The following is a 27,346-nucleotide window of genomic DNA, read 5'->3' on the forward strand; positions in this document are numbered from 1 at the left end:
GTCAACGTTAACAGCGAACACACATGTGCTCACAGCGAACATGCTTCATCACCTGCAAAAACCCCACGGAAGAAAGCTGTCCCTGACCCCAGCGCTGTCGCTCGTACTTTGTTCAAGAGCAACTCCCAATCCAAAGCCATTGAAACCCCAATTCCAAAAAGGCAAAGGGCCAAAAAGCTCAAAGGATTTTCTCTAGATAGTTTTAACGCGGATCTGGAGAACGAGGGAAATGACGAAATTACGATCTTTACCGACTCGAGGGATCGAATCCCTGAAGTTCACGATACCGCGGACAACCCTTTCATTAGCCGACCTAATGATAACTCCCATGACGTTAATATAAGCGTTGAAATGCAGCGTGACGAGAAAGTTCAAGAAGCCCTTCATAGAGATGATGGGATGCTCTACGTTTTGTAAGTGTTCGCTTTAAACTTGTAGACTCTTTTCAACAAATCTAATATCTTTTCCAGCCGTGGAAAGAAAATCTTCCGAAAATTCAATTCCGACAGTGAAGAAGATGACGAGACAGATCATGGTCTGTTGGCATCTCGACCAGATCTTCTAGAAGAGACGAGAATCCCAGATGTCCAGCCCCTGACTCGCGCTTCCATCAAACCACGTCTACTATTCCCAAAGGCACCGCATCGAGGGAACCCGCGTGGTTCGAGATTCGGCGGTACCGAAAAAACCCCAGACCCCGAAAAAACATGTGAAGCGGATACACCTGACAAAAGGATATCCAATCCCGATCCTCCCCATATTAGCAATAAGCATATTCCTACGACACCGCCTTCTAAAATAGCTATATCAACCCCATCAACTCCTATTACTGGTGGCCGCTCTCTTCGTTCGCACGCCAAAGAAGCCCAGGATGGTTTAGAAAGCCCTTCTAAATCTAATAACGGGACTGCAGTTCGCATGAGCCCGTTCGACAGATGGACTAGGACGAAATCCCAAGCGTCGCCGGCGACACTGAGAAAGAGAGTGGGCACTGTCTCGAGTGACACCATCGAACCAGTTATGAAGAAAGCTCGCAACAAATGAAAGAGAGAACTCCATTTTCTTTTGTCCATCATTGACCAGAAGAGTCCGCTTGGTTTACCATTTTCAATCCCTTTTTCCTCCTGTCACAACTCATTACACATTAATCGGCCACATCATTCCACCTTCCTTCAGTAGACAGCTCTTTTATTATCGTACCTTATTTTTTTCCTCCTGCTTACACAGACCTCCATTCTTTCACGTAACCTTTTTTCCTCTTCTCTTACTTACCTTTTAATCTACTCTATGACGAGATCACGACCACAACAATCTGATGTTTCCTTGATTTTAAAATGGCTCATCCTTTCCTCCCTTGACGTTCTCAACCTATTTGATCCATTTTTTTCAGTTGCTCTTACCGGAACAGGCCGAACAAGTGTACGTCGTTTACATCTTGGCTTGGTGCTTCTCTCTTTTGAACTAGACTCTAATGCCCACTTTTATCACTTTGGGGATACCATATTCAATTCGAGTATTCGTGGCAAGGAATAGGAAGTGTTTATTATTTTGTTCGTCAATAAATGTCTTATTTTTTTTTTCCCTTGCCTGGCTTGCTTTCTACTTTTTCCATAATTTTTTTGTCTCTTCTGCGTCCCTGTTGTTGGGTTGATTCTTCATTACCTGTTTACCGTACATTTGCAGGCATGCAGTCATACGTGGTTGTTTAGAAGAGCCCAGAACTCCTGACGTGTTCATTTGACTACACATAAACTGAGGGTATCAAATTGAATTATGTTATTTGAATTGGCAGAGTTGCTGTTTTATTGTACTTCGGCTGTGATTGTTTTTATTAAATATATTCAAAGCCTAGTGGCCACACTGTAGATAAAAATATGCGATGCTGCATCCATCCCTCATGAAATCGAAAACGGGTAAAATGAAAGATCACGTTCGCGTCAAGTCTTGCATCCATGGACACGGAATTCCACCAAGCTTTGGCCCTGGAACCAAAACTAAAGAAATATTTGCAACTCACAGAAACATAACACGCCAGAAATCGAATAAAATACACCTTGTCAACTCAAGGAAGAATGCTTAAACAAAATAATTAAAAAAAGAGGAGAAAAAAAAGACAACCCAATTCCCGTGTAGCATAATATCCACGCCAATGAAGCATAATGCGTTACACAATGTCCAAGTCATCATCATAATCCACATTATTGTCATTACCAGTGCCATCCCCTGGACCACCAAGACTATCCCTCCCTGCATCCCTGATGCCCTTCGAAGTGACAAATCTAGTCTTCTTATTAACAGCACTCTTCTTTATCCGACCCAACTTGACATTGACAGCACTTTTCATCGTGCTACTCAATCCTAGTGCTACCCGCGCCGGTTGTGACCCAGATTCATCGCCTTTCCCATTAATATTATTGCCAGCACCAGAGCTTGGCCTGGTGTTATTGCCGGGAGCATTAGCATCAGAACCTTCTCGTCCCGACGTGCCACCGGCTTGTCGGTGACGCAGGTATTGAGCACCGACGGAATTAGATCTACCAAGTACCTTAGCAATATTGCGCTCCCGCTCTTGCTCCGCGAGGCGCTTTTGAAAACGTTCCAGCTTGCCATTGCCACCACGCGGGAAATCATTAGCAGCAACGATGAAAGGGTCGTCTGCATCAATAAGACTGGCTGCCGAGCGGCTACCTGGAATAGGAGGCCCAACGTAGTAAGTAGATCCCGTAGAGCGGTCTGTCTGCGGACCTTCAGGCTTTAGTCTATATCGGTCTCGATCCTTCAGGTCACGATTTTTGTTAAACATGCCAGTGCGGGAACCTGACCGACCTCCTGGACCAAATGTAGTAGGCCCGCCGTTAACTTCCATTCGCTTCGCGGTTGTCTTGCGAAGTTGCAAGTCAACATGGAATTCGCAGAATTCTGTTTTTCGACCATCGACCCACGTTTCGCATACTTTTCCATCTTTTCGGATTGCTTTGCAAAAACCGAGGTCTTGGGCTTTTCCTATTTCGAGAATTGTGTCGTCTGATGAATTTAATGTGAGGCTGAAGCGATTAGTATCAAGTTTATTTGGTGGTGGGGGCATTATGGAAGGGTTCAGGATGGCGACAACGGTGCCTGGGATGAGTTTGTAATATCTGGGGAACGCAGTGGAGAACAGAAAGAGGTCGATGGACCATTTGAGGTCCGTTAGGGTAAGGACCATATATTTAGATGTATTGTTTGAGCCGTCATCTTCAAGATTTTTATGCTTGGAGGCGCCTTTCTTCACATCTTGATGTTCTTTCGGGGTTGACTTAGATGCTATTATGCCAAAAACGACGTAATCGCCATCTACATCTGGTGGGTCGAATTCAGGTCCTTTAATCGTTCTTAATAAGTCCGGTATTCGCATGGGGCTCTTTGCATCAAGGGTTCGGTTTAGGAAGGAATGGGGCAAAATTCGAGTTGAGAGGTGAAGTCCAGAGAATGGTTCAAATTTGGACGGATCAGTTGCTGTAGTTGGTTTAATATTTTGTGAGTTATCCTCGGTGCTGTCATCGTTTAGCAATGATGAGGTAGGCCGCGTTTCCATCTGGAGTTGAAATTCCTGGGTAGCCGAACAATTACCGCTAGCACTCGAGATATTTTTTGCTTTTTCGAAGTTCAGAACCTGGTGGATTATAAAGATTGAATGACATCGTCCTTCGTGAACTTCCTCAACTCGTTGCGCTTTTCTTGGAAGACTCGAAATTTGACGCTTTTCTTCGGATTCTTTCTTTTGTCTGCAAGTCTGGAAAACGCTCCATTTCATCTTTTGTCAACGGCAAAAGAGGAATTCCTTTTACGGTGCAGAAGTTGTGTTTTCTCCCATCTGCTTTTATCAATTGACCTGCTCTCAGCAATCCTCTCGCTGAAACTTTTGGGTCTTTGGAGTTCCCCGTCAGGTGTGAAGGTTGGTTTCGTGGGAAGCTGAGATATGGGTCTTCCGTAACAATGCCTCACCCCGGTATACTCCAATCGAGCTTGCTGGTCTCCCCGTTGATCTCGAACTGGGAGGCCTACTGAGCGATACGTCAGTTCCCTTCTTCCCTTTGTCAATCCCAAGAACAATCCGTCTCGGAGACACAGGATCCATGGAAGCGGCCAATCTTTTCGAAGGTGACACCGGCACCTGTATATTTTCCTGCTGTGACATATTTGCTGCCTTCCGCTTGCGCTCCGGAATGAATCGCATGGTTGGTCGCGAGGAAGGAGAAGCGGGTGTATCGCTGATAGTCTTCTGCTCGAAACTCGGGGGCTTCGACTTAGATTTGCTCTGCTGTAACTTCTTAAGCTTTAAACGTGCCTCAATCGCAGCCAGTTTCAACTGTAATGTTTCCTCGTCCTCATCCTCCTCTTCCATATCATTTTCGACCCCATCTTCCAGCAGCTGATTCGCTTTCGTTCGTACATATGGGGAAGCATCGAAACTCTTAAGGGAGGCCCTGCCGGCTTGCCGACGTTCTTGCATCTCTTGGAATCGTTTGCGACCATTAGGAGAACTCATGAGCGCTTCATATGGAGATCTCGGAGGCCAACGTAGATCCGCCACTTTCGAGCTGGTCATTAGTTAAATGAGGTGAAGAACAGACAGAACGGTTAACTTACTGCTGTCGACTTCGTAGGTAATATTAATCTGGGAGTTGGCGGTTTTGCTTTGTTTTCATATTGCAAAGCCCATTGCTGAAATCGAAGGCGATGCGACAATCGCTCCCCAAGTGCTATAAATCCTATAAATCATATACTCAGTAGCAAACGTGAATCATAAAATAGGGCGGCTGGTTCTGATATTATTCATATATTGAATAACTATGCAACTGCCCATTGAACAATGCAGTCGCCAGGTTAAGTCGAGTTGTATATTTTTTGAAATGCACAAACCAGTTCTCGTGTCACTTTCGCGCCCAGCCACAACGCGTCAACCGTAGCCGCCGATGCCTGTCATCAACATCCATTTTAAAACTTCAAGTTGTTCTGCTGAACAACACGGCATTTTCTCCGTGTTCAAGAAGAAAAACATGAAGATTGAGTATAGAGTATAGCCCTCCTTGTCGAGTTATTACTAATTGATACATTAAATATCACGATTCCGTCGCCATGAGAACAAGATCGCTGCCCTCCAGAAGCTCAACCAACCCCGAGACATGCAAAACGGCTCTTCCAGAACCTTCAAAACCCCTCAAAGCACTCATTCTACCATGCGATGCGACTGAAGAAGCTCGGTTCATTTTACTTGAGAACCCTCGAAGCGGTGCTCTTTGTCGATATTATTTCTGTCCCAAACTAGGGCTATATGAGTTTACGGCTATATCCTCTACTTCTCCAAGGAGCACTCTATTCACCACGACGAAGTCCGCCACGAGTCTAGTAGCTGATAAGCAAGAGCATGTTGTACGAAATAATTCTAGTAATATGGTGGTCGGGGACGTTAGCACAGAAAACAACGAAATCATTCCGCAAATGGTTGAAAATCGAATACCAACGAAAGCGACGATTGCTAAACAGTCGCAATTGCTCGTCGCAACGCCGGTGGACATCCTCTTTTTCCTCCTGCCCATATTAACGCCAGCTCGCGGAAATTCAACCTCCCGGAAACGCTTCCAGCCCCTGGATGATATGCTCGATTCCCAAGATACGGCCTCAAAAAGCCTGAAACACATCTTGTCTGTACAGTTCAGAGAAAAGGTGGAAGCGAGAATGACGGTTATGTGTGACACTCTCGAGGCTGGAGAGACAATGTACAGGCTTAATGAGGATAAATTGCTTAGGGAATTGATTTTCAAGGCTGAGCGGATGGCGGCGGGCGGACTTCCTCAGAGTTTGGAAGAGCGGTTTATACAGAGGGCATTAGAACTCCCAGTTCTCAGCGTGAAAAGAGATGATCTTCCAACAACTTCAACGTCACCAAACCCTTCTGACCCGACCGATGATACAAATAATCCCGTTGAAACTTCTCAACAGAAGTCCGAGTTACAGTCATCGAGTTCCACTACACCAACTGCAACCCCGTCGGCTTCTTTTACTGCGTCTGATGTTTCTACACCAAACACTGCAACCACTCCCCCTACAAAAGACTCACCGCCTAATTGCGACGTGCGCCACTTACTCCGAGTCCGCACGGCGATATCCTTTTTAGCATCGTCATACCTACCTAAACACCTCTCGTCCCGAGTGGAAACTCTTCTCAACAATCCCGAAACGAGCCCCAAAGATTTTTCTCCCCTTACCCAACATTTAAAACTCGTCGCGGAAATGCGCGCCAAAGCAGTAGCGTCTCGTTCAATGGGTGATTTTTCCCACAAACGGAGGGTTGAGGATGATGAAGAAGTGGAAAGAAAAATGGAGAAAAAGCGAAAGAAGGAAGAAGAAGAGAGGAAGAAGAAGATGGGGGAATCGAGGGCGGTGAGAGATTTGAAAAAGGTGAATGTCTCCGGGATGAAGAAGCTGAGTGCCTTTTTCCAGAAGAAAACTTAGGCAATGTGACAGAGTAATAAATCCCAGGTTATAAATATAAGGCGTGGATCAAGTATGTGACGTTATTAGAGTTGTGCATAAAGACGACATGACATGCCTTTTGGATACTCCAATCACTACGGCCGGTTTTATATCCTCCCTGACAAGCCAGGAACGTTGAAACTCATGACAGAAGCGGCCTTTTTTTTGTCCGAACTGTCACTTGCTCGCCCTTTTGTGGGCGGATTTATTTTCCCTGACAACGTCACCGCCACTCTCCTGCGTGAACCATGATAAAACAACCAGCACAACGAGGGGCGTTTTTCACGTCTTTTTCGCTAGTTTGCCAAGGGCCGGCTGCCTGGACCCATCAAGACTCCTTGTCTCGAGCTGAAAACAATCCCACAACCCTTCCTCCATGGTGAGGAATGGTTTGGTGGTGCTGTCAACATCCAAACATCTCCAACTCAATTATCCAACTCAATTACCGGTAACTATTCTCTCTACGAGCGGTCTGGGAACTTTTAACTACCGTAGCAGCATATGTGATACAATTATACGTTCAAAATTATTATATGCATTAATTATATATAGATAATGGTTACCACCTATTTGTCCGTACCGTCAGCCAAATGCAGATTAAAAGGCCTCGCTCCAATCCGGAGTCACCCTTGACGTATATATGCAAGCCATCGGTTTAAATATTGTTTAATAAGTCCACACATGTATAACACTGAGCGCATAAGGCCAGTCAATAGCGCAGGACATCCAAAGCCTCCTTGATAGCTGTTCCCGTATACGCAGCAAAAGCAGAAACTTCTAAGCACTCTCTAAGATGGCGGCGCCGGAGATCCTAATATCCATGGAAGAAAAAAAAGTTAGGGATGGCACGCCGTCAGCAAATTGTCCCGTACAACACAACTAAATGGAAAATGAAGTGAGGGTGATGGGAGTATACTTACAAAAACGTGCCGTTCGAAGGCTTGCTAATAACTATAGCTTCCTCCAACTTTTCCTGACTGATATCCGGAAACTTTTTATAGTAGTACTCTTTCTTCAAAGCCTCCGTCACGTCAGCAACCTTTTCCTGCGGGACCATATGCACCGTACATCCACCCCAACCCGCGCCCGTCACTCGACTTCCTAGAGCACCAGCCCGAAGCGCAATTTCGCAAATGTCATCTACCTCGGGGCAAGTGCAGTCATACAGGTCTCGGCACGATGCCATCGATTCATTCAGCAATTGGCCCAGGTACTTCACATTATGCTCGTCCAGATGGCCCTGCTTCTGGGAGCGAGAGAGACATGACTTGAAATCCAGAACCCGTCTTGCTTCTTTAAAGCAATGTAGCGCACGTTGACGCAGAAAAAAGCGTTCCGCTTGCACAGGGAAAGTAGAGAGGAATTGTTTCTCGAGATCCGAGACGGATATGCCTAACAATGTAGCAACATCCTCACGCGTGTAGCCTTCTTCCTTGGTCAACATATCCGCGGCAACCATGATAATAGAGTCGAGTTGGTATTCAAGCGGGTCTTGAAGACGGCCTTCCTTGCGCATGAGTTCCTCGTGGAAGTTGCGCAAGCTGTAGCCTAGTGAGCTACAGTCATTAGGGAGGAAAAGCTTGTGCATCTTAGCGAGGACGACGGTCGCTAGAGTACATTCAGCGACGCGCAAGTTGTAGTGCCGTGGTGCTGTTTCGGCCTTGTTAGATGTGACGAAGCTTTGGGCCATGAGGAAGGTTATTTCTGGGTGGGCTTTGGGAACGGGAATGTGTTCGAAATGGAAGGAGGGGAAAAAGCGAACGTAGAGGAGATAGCCGCGGAGGGAAAATATGGACGCCGCTTGATCCATTCTATGATCGTCGTCAGCTATAAGGTGCCTGCTTCGATTTACGAGAAGCTTACCCTCCAGAATATACTCCAACTGCACGCTCCGAAACGATAGCTATATCTTGAAGCTCCTGCTTGGAAATATCATAGCCATTTGCCTTTACTCCAGCCAGCGCGCTAGAGCAGACGAAGGCGGCACTACTAGATATTCCTCCACCAGGAGGCACATTGCCATCCACCAGCACCTCAAAACTAACGGGTGTGAAGTCCCCAAACTGATCCTTTTCTCGTAGTAATTTCAAGGCCACCCGCAGCCCAGCCTTGAAATAGTTTATCCACTCATGTTTCGCGCTGTCGATTTCAACATCTTTATCCTTAGGGATAGTGAATTGCCCACTAGCGAACTTTGTACCGTTGGTATTAGCCACTTTCGCCCAAGATTCTTGGGTTTTCTCTGCCGGATAAACTTTAACAGCTATGAGGACATCGACGCTGACGGCGGTTGGTAAGACATCGTAGAGCGAGTAGTCGATATGTTCGCCGATGATGTTGACTCTGCCGGGGCTCCGCGCGACGAAATCCGGTAAGGCACCGTAGAGTTTCTTGAACGTAGCAATGAAATTGGTCCAGCGGAGTTTCTGGTCGGAAGATATGCTAACTCCACCAGCTGGGTCGGTCGAGTAGACATCCGCGACAGATTCTGTTTGTGGGACAAGCTCGCCTGGGGAATTCATGATGGTTTTTGGAGTAGTCCGTGGTGGGGCACTCCACATGCAATTCGAGAAGCTGGCTTGTTCTTTCTTACTTAGCTAAAAGGCAACTTGTGATGGAAAATGAGGAGGTGGCCGAAATACCATTGAGTCCGGATCGGTTTGTCTTAATATCTGAGTCGCATATACGGTAAGATGACGGAATTGATCCATGGAAACACCTTAACCTGCGCTCCAGAGCTGGTTGCAACAAGGTTGTGAGGTCAGCCAAGGGGGTGGTGCTGCACGTGATTGATGAGAAATTCCCCTCACAGATTTACCCACCCGAAGGCAGCATGAATAATACATGGCGACTGACACTTGTTTTGGATTTGCTGTCCATAGGTACAATTTTGGAGTAAGCCGGTCGACAGGAGAAAGTGGAATATGTCAAAAATCAAATGAAGGAAAACAGAGCCCGAGAAAATTATCCCGAAATGGGTCTTTTTCAAAAAGATATTTCAGAAGTGATCCCTAAGACACAATAAAAGCAGTAGCAGCAGCTGCTGCAAAAGATCAACAATAATAAGATCGAAAGGAACAGTAGCATTTCTCTCAAATTTGCGAAATGAAATGGAACCGTAAAACGCGCTATGCTAATGACCGAGAATATACCCAAGCGGCTTCAGATCCGACCCTCCAACAGGAGGCGAAAATCAAAATCAATAAGGACAAACGTAGAGAAACCGATAAGAATTTAAAAGAATGAGAAGGGGTATTAAGAGTCTGTTGGACATATCGAGAAGAATATTACAAATGCTGTACCATGCATTTTTAATGGGATCATTGATCATTTATATCTGCCCAGAACCCGTCAAGAGAGTGGCTTTTGAGCAAATACGCGATGACTGCAGTTGATAGTTAGCCTTTGAATCTTGTTTTCTCCGATGTTAGCAAAGACTATTCCTTACACTGTGGTGTACATATGGTAGTCTATATTCTTCAGATCGTTTCTTGCCCCAGCAAGCAAGGCCTGTATCATGATGTTGTCCCAGTTCAACACCTTCGAAAAGAGAGCCAGGGCGTAAGGCTCCAAAGACTCCGACATGGCCATCTGCATATAATTCCCGAGTTTTTTCAATTTCTTGTCTGACGACCAAGGCGACAGTGGTATTTTCCGGTTATCCTCCCCAATGTTCGTGAAGCCCGCTTCTTGCACAAACTCCTTAAACTTGCATGCGACATTGACCGGTTTGCCGAACGATTCGGACGCTTCTCCCAAGAGAGTCTGGAACTGATTATACGCAGAAGATTCGGGAAGGCTGTTGTCGTCGGTCGACGCCCAAGCATCGAATTCAGCCAGCTCTATCCAACCCCCCGGTGCCAAATTATCATATGCCTGTTTTAACAACCGCGACCAATTTGCTATCGCTCCGCCCATTCCCCGAATATGGATGAAGTCAAACGGTTGGGTGTACTGCCAATCCTCCTCGGCATCATCGACTTCGAACTGCAGATTTTCGGGGATATAGCCGGGTTGTATGGCAGAAAGATCAGACCCGATAACTTTGGCCGTGGGGTGTGCATCGGCAAAATCTATCGCCCACTATTTCGAAGGTCATGAAACGAATTAGTTGTTACCCGAATCCAGACATCGATGAAGGGCGATAAAGGATATATCATGTCTACTCACAATTCCTGTACCACATCCAATATCAAGAGTGCGCCCAACGGTCTTTGGGATTGGGGCACGGTAGAGTTCGCCATCATAACTGAGCAGGAACAAGTGGTGCATCAAATCCAAGCGCTCTTGTTCTTCCTCATCGTTCGGCATAAAGTATTCACCTGCATGGTAGGCATGGTATCTTCGATGTCCAAAATATCTGTAGAATCGTGGGGATAAGAGGTTTAGCTGCAAATATTGGAACTAATGAGTGGCTAAAGGGTAGAGTAGGGACAACTAACTCGTAACGGCGAATGCTGGAGGTGAGGGAATATGTTTCATCCTCGTCCATGGATGCGATAATCAACTCAAGACGGATACGATAGTATTCAGGTAACTGTGTATCTAAAATATCAAGATTTAAATCGTGGGGTTCAGTGCGTTGTGAGGAGGTGTGTTTTCCCGAGAGAGTGGTTGACACCAAGGATGTGGTTTCCCCATGCTCCTGGGAGGAGAATTACAGGAACACGATTGAACTAGCTAGTAAGGAATAGGAGAGTCGGAATAAAATTGCCACGCACTTCTGCAGGCTATTCTACGCTGGTACAGGCTAGAGGCGGGGGACTGGGTCTGTGCTAGGTCACTGGGGCAAAAGAGCTCTCTCACACCAGCGCCATGCTGGTGGTAGAGGGGACGAACCAATCCATTCCCCCCAACACCCCCCACGGACTCGCAACCACCATCTTGGCTAGCTGGGAACCAGGCCTGTCTTTGTTCTACCCTTCCACTGCCAACTTTTTCTTACGCTGTAGTGGTCAGCTGGGAACTAGGCCCTTGTTTGTTCTGGTCCAGGGATTCAGAGTGACTAAGCACTTATTGTCACCGCTCGGTAAGGACTGTGCATTAGTAGGATAGGACATTTTTATTTGGATAATCTCTGATTCGAACCTGTGATAGCATGTTGGCACACCCTACAGCGATTGCGCTTACACGGGCCTCATAACCTGTTAGGTCGCTGGGACAAAAGAGCTCTCTCACACCAGCGCCATGCTGGTGGTAGAGGGGACGAACCAATCCATACCCCCAACAGTCTGTTCACCCATCCAAGGACACAGAGAACGAAGGAGCATATCGTGGCTCATTATTTCCCTTAGGAGAAATCGACAGCACAGAGGCCCGGGGAAGGCGGTCTGGCAATGGATTTCGAGGGATTTCAGAGGAAACTGAAGAGCCGTCGATAAAACCAAGACTCCAAGCAAGACGGTGGAGCTTGAAGGGCGCGGCAAACCCAGCAAAACGATCAACTTTAATATTGTGCTCACGGCTGGTGGCACTTGGGAGCAGGACTTTTGGGAAGAGATCAGCGAGTTCCGGCGTGATGGAAAACAATAGCCGTGGCAATTGACAGTTTCCTGGCTGCAACATTATCCGTGAAGAAGGTATCCGTAACAAGGCATCCTTCACGACGTGGTGGCTGCGTCGCAAAGTCTAGTGGGAACTTAAGTGGAGGTGCTATGACTGCCAGTAAACCCTCTTGGGTGTTAGTCAACACAAGCACGCCCACGCACGAATCGGCAAGCCAGCTCTCCATCCGCTGCTGGACAAGAGCAGTCCTCCGTTGAGGTGGTGTATTGCGTCGCATCCGTGATCCACCTGATTCTAGGTACTCGGTAACCCAACGTTTTCCTGGCCTTCAGCAAGCAACAGAGGGAGCAGAGCATGTTGCTTCTTACCTCTTTGATCCTTGGACACGGGTCAGGCTGGGGCCCCATCCCATTGGCTCAACGCCGCTCCACACTACCCAGAGACTGGGAATGGCCCGAGAGGAGGCCACGGCCCAATGGCCCATGGGACAGGTCTTGCAGGCTTGGACTGATTATTTTTAATTTGCTGGCGTTCGCTAGGCCCTTTCTGGACCTGTTTGCGGTTATGGGCTCTGGCCTGGCCTGTGCGTATCAAGCTCCCAGGCTTTCAAATTCTGGTTTGCGTGAAGTTAGGGCCTGTTCGGTGTGTACTCGTTCTTTTTGTACGGATCTCCACTTTTTTTAAAAAGTACGGCTCAATATGATGACTGTTCGGTGGACAGAGCGGCCGTACTAATATTACAGCTTCTTTTTGCAAAGTACAGATGAAAAAGGCCAGGTGTTCAGTGGATTGAGCAGCTGTACTCACATGTTTCACCAAGATCATATGAATAAGCAGTATTTAACTTCAACGGTGTGTGACAGTGTAAAATAGTGTAGAATAGCATTCATAGTGGAGGTAGTTAATTAATATTGATTAAAAAGAAGCTTTCAAAAATGTGTTCTTTTTAAATGAAGTTCAGAGTCAGTTCAAAAAGAATGTGTTTTTGCAAGCTTCTTTCTCCATCATACAGAAGATTGGTCAGTGAAGATCAGTATGAAAAATAATCAGCAGTAAAATGATGAGATGAATAAACAGATTCTATAAACTGCAAGTCAACAGTATATCAATTCTTGTCAACAATTGCTTGTCAAAATAGCCATAAATCTAATGATGAGAATCTCTTTAATATCACAGAAAAGAGTATTATAAAGAAGATTTTTCATCAATGTTCTGTATACTGCACAGCTGCTGAATTTAAATACCCATTCTAATTATATTAAAAATGTCACACATTTTTGTTGAGAAATATTCATGCAATTCATTATCCTTTTCAAAAAGCATATAACTATATTTGAATTTAGTGTTACAGATGTGATGAAGATGAAAGAGAAAGTAATGATATTTCTTTATATTGTTACACAAGAATCTTCATATTAAGATGCTGTGGAAAGATTTAAGTATTCATTTGATACAGTTTCAAAGTAAGAATTAACTTTTCATATAATCATCATATGACTTTTGTTGTTTTGAAAATACTCATTCATTTTATATAGAGTATTTCATGAGATGTTGAAAGCACTCTGTATGCTTTACAGCTAGCTTGTACAATTATTAAAACCTTTATGAAATATAGCAAAGACTTATTCAATAGCAATTTTAAACAGTGGTCATTTTTTAGAGATTGTATTGTATGACGGGTTAGCACCCGTTAGTGGTTAACTTACGCAACCAACCCCTTCTGCCTCACGCTCCGCGCCCGCGTAGTTCTAACGATTCTTCCGCGTAACCCTCAATGTTCTTCCACTCCGTGCTCCACTGCGGGGCGGCTTCTGATATTCTTCCGCCCCGATCTCCCCTCTATAAAAACCCCCTTCGTACAACCTTTACTTCTGATCTCTTTTCTCTTTCTTTCCTTGATCAATTCGTAATCTGTATTTAGGATACTGCTAGATCGTTAATCGATGTACGCCCGTTACATATTGAAGCTTTAGATGATATTCATCTTTCAATATTCATTTTTTCTAATCAACAATTTGATTAATGAAATTGAAAAGAATAGATTTCACAGAATGTTTTGACAATGTGTGATTTTGAGATGAATTTTGTGTATATATACTTTGAAATGAAAGATTCTATTCATAATACATGTATTTTTAACCTGGTTCAAGAGTATGATAACTTTTCAATGGAGAAACCCTGCTATTTTCTTACAGATGTTGATTATTTCAAAAAAGTCTTCAAGATATTGATTTTTTATTCTGACATGCAATATCATTTCAAGAAGTTTGAAAAAGCAGGTAAATGATCTGCTAATAAAAAGAAGTTATTCAAAATGGTAATATATTAATGTATTCATTGTATATTATACCACAATATAATTTATAAGCCAATAAAATATTCTAAATTATTTAACCATCTCACACAAAAAGTTGTGATGTTTTAAAACAAGTGTTTGTAAGTGTAATTCATCATTATTTGTAATACTGAGTGAAATCCGGTGATGTTTTTGATTATTTTGAAAGGAATAAAATATAAAGAATGATTTAAAAGTGTTATTATTATTACTACTTCTGCCATTACTTCTGCCATTATTTTTTTCATCATTTCTTTTACTAACCCCACTGTGGCATCTGCGGCATTTGTTGTATTGATGACATTTCATTCAACATCTGTATAATATGATCTCATAGAATATTGATTGAGCTATATTTCAAATTTAGATACAGCTGAGCTTTTTGAATGTTGAGAAAACAGTGTAAAATTATAATATATTGTGGATAAGAAATTTCATTGTCAATCTTTCAATTTTCTGACAGTAGATTCTACATCTGATTCATGAATAATTTGATGATTCACTTAGTTTTTCTTTCAATTTTAATCTGCACATTAATCCGACTGAGGCTGTTTACAGCTGCAGTCAGATTTTGAATATTTTTATCAATATTCTTTGATTTTGAATATTTTTTTAAATGATTGACATTTTTGAATATTGATGAGTTTTTTGTGAAAGATGATGAGCTATCTTCAATTTCTGAATCTGCTGTAGAAGATTCTTTCATTTCATATATTATTATATGATATTTAATTGCAAATCAGTTAATGATAAATCTGTTCTCAAACAATTTTCTGATAAATTCTTGAAATTCAGAGCCATGTTCTTGAAAGATTTCAAGATCAGAATGTTTGAAGAAATACTCATTCATAATTTTTTTATCATTGATATAGATTTCACATTTGTGATTGTATATTCAGTCAGATATCTGGTTTTTATATTTCATTTAAAGTATTTAAATATGTCTGATTTTTCTTCATTGATTATCACATATATTTTTGATTATTGTCTGATTTGTTGATTGTTTGATAATCTGTATGACAAGGTTTTAACCTGCAGATTTGAAGTTGCTATTGTCTGTATTCAATCCTTTCTTTTTCATTTTCAAAAGTTCAGTAAGTAGAGCCTTTTTCATTATGAGACTTTATGATATTTTCAGTCATTTGATTTGAGAAGCAGGCATTCACTTTCAAGAGACAGTAGATGTTTGATAAGATGATGTTTCAGAGTGTGTTTGAGAGAGTGTTTGAAAGGATAATAATTGAAAATTCAATCACTGGCTTGGTGAGGTTGGAATTGTAGAGGTTTGAGTATTGCCATCCTTCACATTTAGATATTGCATTAAGGCATTATACTGCGACATTCTTGTTCACTGCTTTCATGAATTCTAGCTAATAATGAGGGTTAAAATATAGGCAAATCAATCATGGATTTGGGAGAATATGATCTCAACACATCCGCGTTGAATGTGAAATTAAAAAGCAAGCATGGAGTGATCTCAATTATGGAATAGTGTGGTGGCGCAACGCCGGCTTGCTACTAATTAATTGGTAAATACGCTATTTTTAATGAGATCCACTATTGCGTTCAAAAAGTACGGACGCACCGAACAGGCCCTTACTCTGTCAGATCCTGCAAATAATATTATCATGGCCGCCTACGCCCAACCCTCAAAAAGTCAAACCATGATGTTGCAGTTTTGCTAGACACTTCTAGGAAGGAATTTCGACCATCAGAACCAGTCCGTTGGCCAATAACCAGCCCACTGGCACAGACCAAGTTCTCTGCTGGATCCGGATTTACACACCAGCTTCGTTTCCACCTCTTCCGCGCGTTCATTGGTCTTTTTTTTTGCTGTTTTTGTTCATTCAGTTGTGAAAATAATAATTCAGAAAAAGCACGATATCCATTCCAGATCATGTGTATAAAGCTCGAAGTTGACAATACACAGGAAAATTGAACCACTTGGAAGCAACTTGGTTGCACAGAGGAGATCAAAAGATGGTTCAGCCATGTGTCCGATTTTGAGCCCCATCACCTTATCCCTTGCCGCAACGAAGGTTAATCCTGCCGAGAATCAGACATGTATTTCAGCTCATGGTTCTTGCGCTCACCCCACAACCCTCAACATGGCATCGGAAAGGATGTTGGACCGTGTTGGGTGCAGATGCGGCCATCAGAACCATGTCCGGGTTTTGGCGCTATCCTGTAGCGCGGACCCCAGGTTGCGCTCACCATTGGCCCAGTTGACTCCCTAAACGACATACGCACTACTGCAAGTTACGACTGGAAAAATTAATCATTGCACCCTTGCCCATGGAGCATATTGCATGCAGCTACCGTATGGGTCCACCTCCCATGGGATATTTGAACCCGGAAAACATTCAACGCTGTACATAGTATTATCAAAATATTCTGACTCGGGCGGTTAACGCCGAAGCTGAAACCGTTGTCACTTGCTTGAAGGAGATCTCAAGGTTACAACTACACCACGGACATCCATTTTCCACTCCTCCCGCGATATCGTCAGGAACCGAAAATGGCTGAGAGGCAATCTGCCTCGTCCGTATTGATACAGAAGGGTCTCTGGCCAATTTTGTTCAGATGCGCAGGAATTTTTACTTCGTACTAAGTGGGTTTGCAGCTTATGCGGCGTTACTTTCGGCCCGAAGCCGTTGTTGGTGCATGCCGCGAGTCCCGCAGACTTATATTGAGCTCCACAGTTGAGCTCCATGGCAGTTTGTCCCTCAAGTCCACGCTTTAGTCTTCCTTAGCTGAGTTTAGTCACTCCAAAACACAGCTCTTTTGCTACAAAAGCCCCTTGTGAAAGTGACGTGGCTCCAACATTGCAACCTTGACGAAGCATTCCCCGATACAACTGCAAGTTCGCGGGTTTTACACTGTCATCCGCTGGGGAGATTTCCCTTTAGAGCGCTTTGCGCTCATAGAACTCTTGGTCTCCATCGTTGCCCCGCATCCCTCAAGTTACGAGTGGTCAAGTTCCCAACGATCCCTCATCGTCCATTAAAAATCAAGAATAGACAATACGTGGCCTGAACTGATTAATTTTGGGGGGTGATAATGATGGACAAGACTTATGCAAGGCTCTCTGATGAGCGGAGGGTGAGAGGGGTAGGGGAGGGGAAGCGCGGGAAAAGCAAGATTCAGATCGGTTCTGGGTTCAGATGTCGTGGATATATAAATGGACGAGACATCCGTGGGAGGAGAATGTTTTATCGAGGTCATTATTACCTATCTCCCGGATAGGGGGTGTAAATTCCCCACTATTCTTGACAAGACCAGGGATCTAGAGTATCATCGTTTCAAAGCACAGAGCATCCGTCCGAAAGCTAAACCACCCTTAAGCTTCGCCTTCTTTCCATTTTTAGAGCATTTATGCTAGTCATGGGTGATCATAATATGACATTGGCCATAATCGGGTTTTCAGCCCGTTACGCGCAGGAAGCGAGCTCTCCAGAAAAGTTTTGGGAATTTTTGCTAAGAGGGCGTCAATCAACCACTCCAGTCCCAAAAGATCGATTCAATGCAGACGCATATTATCACCCAGATCATGATCATGGCGGAACTGTTCGTTTTCATTCATTCATATGATATCAAGAAAAAGAATCTTGTCATCAGTCAAATGGACATTATGCTAACTATTCTCTGCAGTTTCATGTCAAGGGTGGCCACTTTCTGTCGGAGGACCCATTGGGATTTGATGCAGGATTCTTCCGGATCAGCCAGACCGAAGTCCTGACTTTGGATCCTCAACAACGACTTGTGATGGAAAATGTATATCACGCTCTTGAGAACGGTAAGATATGATAGTAGACCTTTCGTCAGATGCCATTTCTAAATTTAAAAGAAATTTTCTAACTTGCTTGAACTCCCTAGCTGGAATTCCCATGGAAAAGGCGATATCCTCCAAGACTGCTGTTTTTGCTGCTGGCTTTAACCATGACCACAGGAATCTTCTAAATACGGATGTTGAAACATCCTTAAAACACAAGTCGACTGGCTCAGAGCAGTCCATCATTTCAAACCGAGTCAGCTGGTTTTATGATTTTCACGGACCCAGCGTTACGGTTGATACTGCTTGCTCCAGTGGGCTTGTTTCCCTTCACTTAGCTGCACAGAGTTTAAAGTCTGGCGACAGTGAAATGGTAGCCAGCTCAATCTCTCAACTCGTCTATTCTCTTTATCTTCAGTGAGTTATACTAAGAGTCTTCTCTAGGCTGTTGTGACCGGCGGAAGTGTCATTAGCCACGTTGGAGACATTATCGCATTTAGCCATTCTGGTGTCCTTGGCCCATCAGGCAAATGTTTCACGTTCGATCACAGAGCCGAAGGGTATGCTCGTGGAGAAGGGGTGGGAACTATCATAGTCAAGAAGTTATCAGATGCACTCAAAGACGGAAACACTATACGAGCGGTCATTCGCGGAACCCTCGTAAACCAGGACGGTCGAACACCAGGCATTGCTCTTCCGAGCGCTCAGGCACAAGAAACACTAATTCGCCAACTCTATAGCAATGCGAAATTGGACCCCAGGGACACAATGTTTGTTGAAGCACACGGAACTGGCACACCAGTAGGAGACCCCATTGAGACAAGAGCCATTACTAGTGCGTTTGGATCGGAACACCGCAAAGAACCTCTATATGTTGGCGCGTTGAAGGCGAGTATTGGCCATCTTGAAGGCGGTGCGGGAATTGCGGGTGTCATTAAATCAGTTATGATTTTGGAAGCCGGCATCATCACGCCGAATACCAACTTTGAGAAAGTCAATCCAAAGATCCCAAAGGATGAGTGGAATCTCGAGTTTCCTACAGAATGCATACCTTGGCCCAAACAAGGTGCCCGTCGCATCTCTGTGAACTCTTTTGGCTTTGGTGGAACTAATGCACACTGCATTTTGGATGACGCATACCACTTCTTGCAAGAACAAGGCTTGAACGGGGCCCATAGGACTCGTGCAAGGGTACCAACTAAGGCAGAAATCAATCAGCTTGTCACCTCACTGAACAACATTTATCAGGAACCAGGGGCCCCCGCCAACGGAAATGTGAAGCTCACTCATAGAGAGGCCATTAATGTCACGGAGAACAATGTGAATGGAACAAATGGTGAAATCTCGAATGGATTCAATGGCGAGTCTGCGAATGTCGCCGATTGTGCGGCCATGAATGGAACCAACGGGGAGTCTGCGACTGATGCCAGTGGTGAGGCCATGGATGGTGCCGTTGAAAAGTCTACGGATGCGGTCAATGGAAAGTCTGAAACTGATGCCAGTACTGAGACCATGGATGCTGCCGTTAAAAAGTCTACGAATGGGGCCAATGGAATCGAGACTGATGCTAGCGGTGAGGCCATGGATGGGGCAGTTGAAAAGAATGGAGCTGTTGATGTCACGAACGCGAAGGCTGTGAATGGCTCCCTTGCCGTGCCCGAAACCTTGTCAAGCCGTGAGACGAAAACTTCCCAACTATTTGTTTTGTCCGCATTTGATAGGGATGGTGTACAGAGAGTTGCGTCGGATTTGAGAAATCACCTTGCAACTAAGATCTCCTTGCAATCGGAGGATGCAGAGTTTCTCAGTGATCTTGCATATACATTGTCCCAAAAGAGATCAGATTTCCGATGGAAAAGTTATGCCGTCGCAGACTCGATTACGGAGTTAGAAGAAAATTTGTCTACTGTTAAGGCTCCATCCAAACCCGCAAATACTGATCGTCCGCCTAGAATTGGGTTCGTTTTCACTGGCCAGGGTGCCCAGTATCATGGAATGGGAAAGCAGTTCATGATATACCCAGTTTTTCGAAAGAGTCTGGAGGATGCGAATCAGTATATGAACGCTCTCGGGAGCCCATTCTCTCTAATAGGTAAGCGTTGCTGTACCTGTAATAATATAGTCTTCTGTTAATTTGTGCACCAGACGAGATTATTCGAGACAACGATAGTTCAAAAATCCATATCCCTGCCATTGCCCACCCTGCGTCCACCTCCATCCAAGTTGCTCTTGTAGACCTTCTAGCTTCTTGGAACATTTATCCAGCTCGTGTTGTTGGCCATTCCTCGGGTGAAATCGCTGCGGCTTATTGCGCTGGTAAAATATCTCGGGAGTCTGCGTGGGGAGCTGCCTACTACCGCGGCTTTGTCTCTGCAAAGCAACAAGGTGTTAAAGGTGCTATGATTGCCGTTGGTTTAAGTCAGGAAAAGTTACAGGTGAATATGGACAAAGTACATGCGACTCACAAAGGGGAGTTAGTCGTTGCGTGTTACAATAGCCCTAGAAACAATACCGTCTCTGGCGACGAAGTGATGATCGACGCGCTGAAAGAGTTGCTTGATGCGGAAGACATTTTTGCACGCAAGCTCAAAGTCCAGAATGCCTACCACTCATCCCATATGCAGCAACTTGCCGAAGAATATCTGGAACTGATGGGTTCCCCCCCTCCCGGACAATTCCTCGATTGCAATCGCAGCATCCAGATGTTCTCCACAATTTCAGGGAAGAGGATCGAAGAAGTTGAGCTTGCAACCTCTTATTGGGCTGATAATATGGTTTCGCCAGTCCGTTTCACTGATGGTTTACTTGCTATGCTCTTCCACCCAAATGATAGCGATATTGAACCCCGTCGATTCGACCAATCTTGGATAGATGAAATAATTGAAGTAGGTCCACACTCTGCGTTGCAAAGTGCGATCAAGCAGACCATCGCTGCCACACCCTCCCCACCTCCAGTTTCGTACACATCTCTCCTTAATCGTCAAGACCCTAGTGTCCGTACCATGATGGGTGCTATCGGAAGCCTAATTGGCAAGGCAGCCCCAGTCAATATCTATGAAGTCAATCATGGTTTCATGGGACAAAAGGGAAATGAGCGGAGCCCACAGTTGCTTGTCAGCCTTCCTCCATACTCCTTCAACCACGACGAAAAAGGTTACTATGAAAGTAGACTGAGCAAAAAGATACGTTTCCGAGAATTTCCACGGCATCAACTCTTTGGTGCGCCCGTCCAAGACTGGAACAGACAGAATCGCAAATGGCGCCATTTCCTCAGAACCTATGAAAATCCTTGGCTAAAAGAGCACATGGTACATTACACGATCTAGCCGTCAATGAAACACGTATATTTTAGTGTGTTGCTAATTTAGTCTGTCTAGGTCACTGGACGTTGCGTTCTTCCTGCAGCTGCATATTTGACAATGGTGACTGAGGCGGTAAGGCAAGTCACAGGTGATGCAGTCAAACTAACTGGAATAAGGTTGAGGAATGTGTCCATAAAATCTGCCCTTGTGGTTCCAGATACAAGGGAGGGCGTGGAGGTGTCCTTATCCATTCACCCCGTGAACGAATCGAACAATTGGGAGTCTACTGTTTGGAAATGGTTCCAGGTGTCCTCTTACATCTCGGCCCATGACGATTGGATCGAACATTGTTCAGGCTATTTTTCCGTCCAGTACGTAGCCTCTCCGGACCCAATCGACAATGGCCGTGAGGCTGAAGCGGTTACCCAGGCTTGGAAAGATGAAATAACACAAGGCGCACGGAGTTGCCAGACGCCGCTAGACATTGGAAAGCTCTTCGACAACTTCGAGACTGTCGGCCTAAAATATGGCCCAGTTTTTAAGAACTTATCCGATATCACAGCCAACGACCAACAACCAGGTGTCATAACAGCCACGGCTACAACCCCGGAATTGGCGTCTACAATGCCAAAGGGTTATCTCCAGTCTCACATCATTCATCCTGTCACGTTAGACAGCATGTTTGTTGCTGGGCTTGTGGCCATCTGTGACCATGGCCGCCAGACTGTTTTGAAGCGACCCATGGTACCGACTTTCATCAAAGACTCGTGGATTTCCATGGACAACAATTCCCAAGCAGGAACCAATTTTCAATGTCACGGACAAGCGTCTCTAGAAGCGTACGATTCCTATAGTTTCGACATCAAATGTTCGGATGGATCCGACCATCAACCACGGGTCTCTCTCTCGGGTGTTCGCTTCACGCCCTTGTCAGATGAGGACGCTTCGCTAAGCGGCACACAACAACACGGCTACTCGATGGACTGGACGCTGGATATCGATATGTTGGAGTCTCCAGAATTCCACCAGGCTGTATCAGTTGACCCATCGGCGTCGTACGAGGAGCAGCAAAACTTATTTGAAAAGCTGCAGCTCGCATCGTCGCTTCTGATTACCGATGCCCTCAGCGAACTTAAAGGTACCGCTGTCAATCCTCCTACAAGTCATTTGCAAAAGTATTACGAATGGATGCATCGGATTGCGGACAATGTCTTAGCAAATTCAGTGGTGAATGCACCACTCGACTCATGGAAAAAATATTCCGAGGATCCAAACCTTAAAAAGGAGCTTTACAAGGAGGTCGAAAAGTTGAACAAGGATGGGGAACTTATGGTTCGATTAGGTTCTCAGATTCCGGCCATTATGCTGAATGAAGTAGATCCACTATATCTCATGTTTGGTCAAGACGACATCATGACCTCCTACTATGAGGAGGTGTTGCATGAGGGTGACGCCACGGAGAACGTCGATGCATATTTATCCCTCCTCGGCGAAAACTACAGCGATCTTGAGATTCTAGAGGTAGGTGCCGGAACAGGAAGCTTCGCTCGACTTCTTTTGAATATTCTCGCGCCAAGGGCTGAGCAGGGAAGCACAGATAGCACAAGTACAGTTGCCCAGTACACCTTCACTGATATTTCCCCTAGCTTCTTTTCCAAGGCAAAGGAAAATCTAAGCGAATGGACAGACCTCCTTATATTTGAGAAATTAGATATTGAACGCGACCCAACAACCCAGGGCTTTACTGCCAAAAAATACGACTTGGTCATTGCGCACAACGTGCTGCATGCTACACCAGACCTAGGGAAGTCTCTCGAAAATACTCAACGTTTGTTGAAGCCAGGTGGCAAGATCTTGGTCCATGAAGTGGTCAGGCCTGATATTGTGTGGCCTTCACTTATATTCGGTCTTCTCTCTGGCTGGTGGTTGTCCAATGAACCCAATCGTAAATGGTGTCCTCTCATCACACTTCCAGAATGGAATGACCTTCTTCGTCAGAAGGGATTTTCGGGAGTTGAAATTGAGATCCCCAATTCGCGATATCCTGAGTTTGTAAAGCTCAGCACAATGATTTCCTCAGCTGTCCCAGATTCTTCCGACCATGGCAGGCCCGGAACTGATGTGGTGATCCTTACCCCTTCGTCCGATGCTGATCACGATTTAATTCACAAATTAAAAGTTGAACTTGCGCAAAACGCTGGAGTTACCAGCTGCACTGTCATGCAGCTACATGAGTTCATGGGAAAAGATATATCCAACGTTATCTGCATCTCTCTTTTAGAACTTGAAACCCCCCTGCTGCTTGAAATTTCTGAGGACGACTTCAAGAACCTGCAACAATTATTTTCAACATGCAAAAGATTGTTGTGGATAACGGGAGATCCGGCCGCCCAGCCGGCGTTCAATATGAGCACCGGCATGATTCGCACACTTCGATGGGAACACGATGCGGACAGCCCGAATTTTGTTACCCTCGGACTCGGTGATTCCAGTTCTTCCCCTTCTAGATCAGTCGTCGATTTGGTGTTGAAGATACTCCGATATCAATTCAACAGTGGACAGACGAAACATCAAAACTCCGAGTATATTCTGCGGAATGGGTTGATTTACGTTAACCACATCCTTAATCATCCTAAGGCAACCGGTTTTTTGCGTTCACAATTTTCGACTCTTAGTCCCGAGATGGTACTGTGGAAGAACATTAGATGTCCAGTCAAACTGCAGAACGGCACTCGGGGAGTGCTCAACAAACTGCAATGGGTGACTGACACATCCTCTACCTTGCCGCTAGGAGACTCAGACGTTGAAATTGATGTTCGCGCTGTAGGGCTCAACTTCGTTGACCTTTTAAGTATAATGGGCGAAGGAGTGGGGGATGTTGTTGGGAGAGAGGCAGCCGGCATCGTGACCAAGGTTGGGCCATGTGTTAGGCATTTGCAGGCCGGCGATCGTGTGGTCTACCTCACCGAATCGCCAAAAAAGGGGACTTTCCACAGCCATGGCAGAGTCAATGAATCGCTGGCTATCAGAATGCCGAACAATATGAGTTTCGAAGTTGCTGCAGGCCTTCCAGTTATTTACGCTACTGTCATCTACAGTTTGACAAATGTAGGTAGACTTATTGCCGGAGAAAAGATTCTCATTCACTCCGCAGCTGGTGGTGTTGGCCAGGCTGCCATTCAGTACGCTCAGTACATTGGGGCTGAGATTTTCGCAACTGTCTCGACCATTGAAAAGATGGAGTTTCTCAAGAACGAATACGGCATCCTTGAAGATCACATTTTCACAAGCCGAGACACCAGCTTTACTCAAGGAATCATGAGAATGACTAACAATTCCGGTGTTGATTTGGTTCTCAACTCGCTTTCTCAAGAGTCTCTTCGGCAATCCTTTGAATGTGTTGCGCCATTTGGTCGATTTATTGAGATTGGGAAAAAAGACTTGCAGGCCGGCGGAAAACTGGACATGACTCCCTTCCTTCAAAATATCTCGTTTACTGGAGTGGATTTACTTACTCTTGCGGAGTCCAGACCAAAAGTTGTGCGAGAGCTTCTCAAAACGACCATACGCCTGTGGGAAGACAAGAAAATCAAGGGGGCCTATCCACTAACAACCCTGGGTTACTCTGAACTTGAAGATGGCCTTCGCATGTTGCAGTCCGGCAAGAATATTGGCAAAATAGTGTTCGCACCTAACGAAAAGGACATTGTCCCCGTTATCCCTGAGGTCAAAACTCCCTATACATTTGAGGCTAATGCGTCTTATATACTCGCTGGGGGTCTTGGGGGGCTTGGGAGAAGCTTGGCGCGGTGGATGGTGAGTCGCGGCGCGAGACATTTGATATTCTTGTCCCGTTCGGGGAAAATCACGCAGCCAGTCCAAGATATGGTTTCCGAGCTGGAAGGAAAAGAGTGCGAAATTCGAATCTTCACGTGCGACGTGTCTGATGTATCTCGACTACAATCGGTTGTTGAGGAGTGTTGCCAGACACTACCCCCAATTAAAGGATGTATCCAAGGTTCAATGGTCCTGAAGGCGAGTAATCCAAATAGTATTTCTTTGCTTTTGAAAGGAGATATCCAACCCGCAGAGAGTAGGGGACTATGAATAGATAAACGCTAACGGATTTGTAGGACTCACTCTTTGAAAACCTGTCGTATGCGGATTGGACAGCGGCAATCAAACCAAAAGCTCAAGGCTCCCAGAATCTCCATGATGTTTTGCCCAAGGACCTTGACTTTTTCGTCATGCTCTCCTCGCTTGCTGGGGTTATGGGAGGCCGCAGTCAGGCAAACTATGCCGCAGGTAACACATACCAGGACGCTCTTGCCAAACACCGCGTTTCGAACGGGCTACGAGCAGCAAGTTTCGACATCGGAGGGGTGCTGTCCGTTGGTTTCGTTGCTGAAAATCAACAGTATGCTCGAAATGCGACCAAGGCTATGATACCCATTCGGGAAGACGAAGTTCACGCAGTCGTGGAATATCTAATCGACCCACGACATGAATTGACCGAGAGTACATGCCAAGTAATCTTCGGCCTAGCCACAAAGAAGTCATCCCAAGAGCGAGGAATCCTCTCACCTGAATGTTTCAACTACCCCTTATTCACCATACTGCAGAAGACAAGTGGTTTCCAACAGCAAGGGTCGGAAGCGACAGATACCTATCGTGTCGACGCTCTACTCGGGGCTGCAAGAAGTAGAGAGGAGGCAGCCGAAATAGCACTGAACGGCATTCTAAACAAGCTCTCTTTACTTCTAAATGTTCCTGCTGATCAAATCGACACAGGCAAGTCGACTGTTTCCAATGGAGTTGATTCACTGATTGCAATTGAATTCCGGACCTGGCTAGCGAAAGAGGCCGGGACAGAGTTATCGCTCATTGATGTTACAGTTGGAAGCAGCATCAATGAATTGAGTCAGAAGGTCGCCTATTTGAGCCGCTTCGTCCAGGGCAATATCTCTGAGCCCAAGTGAGAGCTGGGTCCAGGTGCCGGGGCCGGCGAAAGGAGGGAGAGAAATCGCGTCATTCTAAGAAATTGAATTACCTACCCTGAGCCATTACCCCGACCAAAGCAATTTCTAGGGGTCCTTTGATGGAAGAATGGTGGTCAGATATAAATTGATTTGCTGGGAATTTCCTCTCCACTACATTTTTATGCTTCTTACACTTATTTTTTTTTTTTACGTTTTTACGTTTTTACGTTTTTACGCTTCTATATTTTAATGTATGCTCACAACAAATCACGTCGCAACGATTCAATGAACCCAGAATGATTATTTCCTTTTTGTTGATTTTACACTCTCTTGTTCCCATTGTCCGGGGAAACACAATTTTCAACTCCTTGAATGAACAGTTGTTTAGCTTGATAGCACGTGTTACTAGTACGAGAATGCAAGCAACCTATGTCAATCCATACAATGCAAGTGCCTCCAACTTATATGCAAAACCATTTGAGCTTTGGTTACGTTGTTCTGGTTTTTCTACACCTATGTCATCATTCCAACACGCCCATTATTGCATATCTGAAGGGGGGCATTGCCTCCTACTACGCCGTATGTCACCTATTGATCCTTGGCCGGGGCACTGAAGACACTATCAGGGGGCAAGCTGCCATCCCCAGGGCGAGAAGACTAGTATACAATAGGTCTAGTGCATCGACTTTGCCCACCCGAGGGTTAATGACTAAGTGAAAACCCTGCCTTTCTAGCGCCTTGGCTCAGATAAACAGCAGTTGAGTCAGCCAATCCAGCCCAACGGCAAGCCTCCAATTTGTCTGACAATCGGTGTCACGTGCTTCATCGTTCCCCCGATTCTCGCGCCGATGCGGATGCACACAAGCTCTCGATGACTGTCCAGCATCCTGACTATTGGGTAGAGCGCCAGGGTTTGCCTGTGAATAAATAACCTCGC

The 27,346-nt window shown here is 45.2% G+C and overlaps 6 protein-coding genes across 6 annotated transcripts in view; 3 read left to right on the forward strand and 3 right to left on the reverse strand.

Moving 5' to 3' along the window:
• The window catches only part of HCAG_00098 (predicted protein), a gene marked incomplete at both ends in the record, with an annotated part of 1,372 nt that extends 328 nt beyond the window's left edge, over positions 1 to 1,044 (forward strand). Inside the window, 2 exons of the mRNA XM_001543002.1 lie at positions 36 to 413; positions 471 to 1,044. Coding sequence (XP_001543052.1) covers positions 36 to 413; positions 471 to 1,044 — 952 coding nt within the window. The remainder of the gene's footprint in view (positions 1 to 35; positions 414 to 470) is intronic.
• A 1,120-nt stretch (positions 1,045 to 2,164) lies between these two features.
• Positions 2,165 to 4,976, reverse strand: HCAG_00099 (predicted protein; the record flags this gene model as incomplete). Its single annotated transcript, XM_001543003.1, has 3 exons — positions 2,165 to 3,772; positions 4,055 to 4,580; positions 4,918 to 4,976. The coding sequence occupies 3 exons, from the start codon at positions 4,974 to 4,976 to the stop codon at positions 2,165 to 2,167; spliced, it is 2,193 nt and encodes a 730-aa protein (XP_001543053.1).
• Positions 4,977 to 5,433: 457 nt separating this feature from the next.
• HCAG_00100 (predicted protein) lies at positions 5,434 to 6,495 on the forward strand (the record flags this gene model as incomplete). The annotated part of the gene is made up of 1 exon (XM_001543004.1): positions 5,434 to 6,495. One exon carries the CDS (start codon positions 5,434 to 5,436, stop codon positions 6,493 to 6,495), a length of 1,062 nt encoding a protein of 353 aa, XP_001543054.1.
• Positions 6,496 to 7,293: 798 nt separating this feature from the next.
• HCAG_00101 (hypothetical protein) lies at positions 7,294 to 9,038 on the reverse strand (the record flags this gene model as incomplete). The annotated part of the gene is made up of 3 exons (XM_001543005.1): positions 7,294 to 7,327; positions 7,437 to 8,327; positions 8,380 to 9,038. 3 exons carry the CDS (start codon positions 9,036 to 9,038, stop codon positions 7,294 to 7,296), a joined length of 1,584 nt encoding a protein of 527 aa, XP_001543055.1.
• Positions 9,039 to 9,867: 829 nt separating this feature from the next.
• HCAG_00102 (predicted protein) lies at positions 9,868 to 12,505 on the reverse strand (the record flags this gene model as incomplete). The annotated part of the gene is made up of 7 exons (XM_001543006.1): positions 9,868 to 9,901; positions 9,965 to 10,599; positions 10,687 to 10,876; positions 10,959 to 11,053; positions 11,356 to 11,443; positions 11,756 to 11,980; positions 12,390 to 12,505. 7 exons carry the CDS (start codon positions 12,503 to 12,505, stop codon positions 9,868 to 9,870), a joined length of 1,383 nt encoding a protein of 460 aa, XP_001543056.1.
• A 5,235-nt stretch (positions 12,506 to 17,740) lies between these two features.
• Positions 17,741 to 26,409, forward strand: HCAG_00103 (hypothetical protein; the record flags this gene model as incomplete). Its single annotated transcript, XM_001543007.1, has 8 exons — positions 17,741 to 17,923; positions 18,008 to 18,152; positions 18,233 to 18,384; positions 18,573 to 20,220; positions 20,274 to 21,436; positions 21,506 to 25,246; positions 25,564 to 25,821; positions 25,849 to 26,409. 8 exons carry the CDS (start codon positions 17,741 to 17,743, stop codon positions 26,407 to 26,409), a joined length of 7,851 nt encoding a protein of 2,616 aa, XP_001543057.1.
• Between the last annotated feature and the right edge of the window lie 937 nt (positions 26,410 to 27,346).

Source organism: Histoplasma capsulatum, genomic scaffold, assembly GCF_000149585.1.
Source record: "Histoplasma capsulatum NAm1 scaffold_1 genomic scaffold, whole genome shotgun sequence".
Taxonomy (NCBI): Eukaryota; Fungi; Ascomycota; class Eurotiomycetes; order Onygenales; family Ajellomycetaceae; genus Histoplasma; species Histoplasma mississippiense.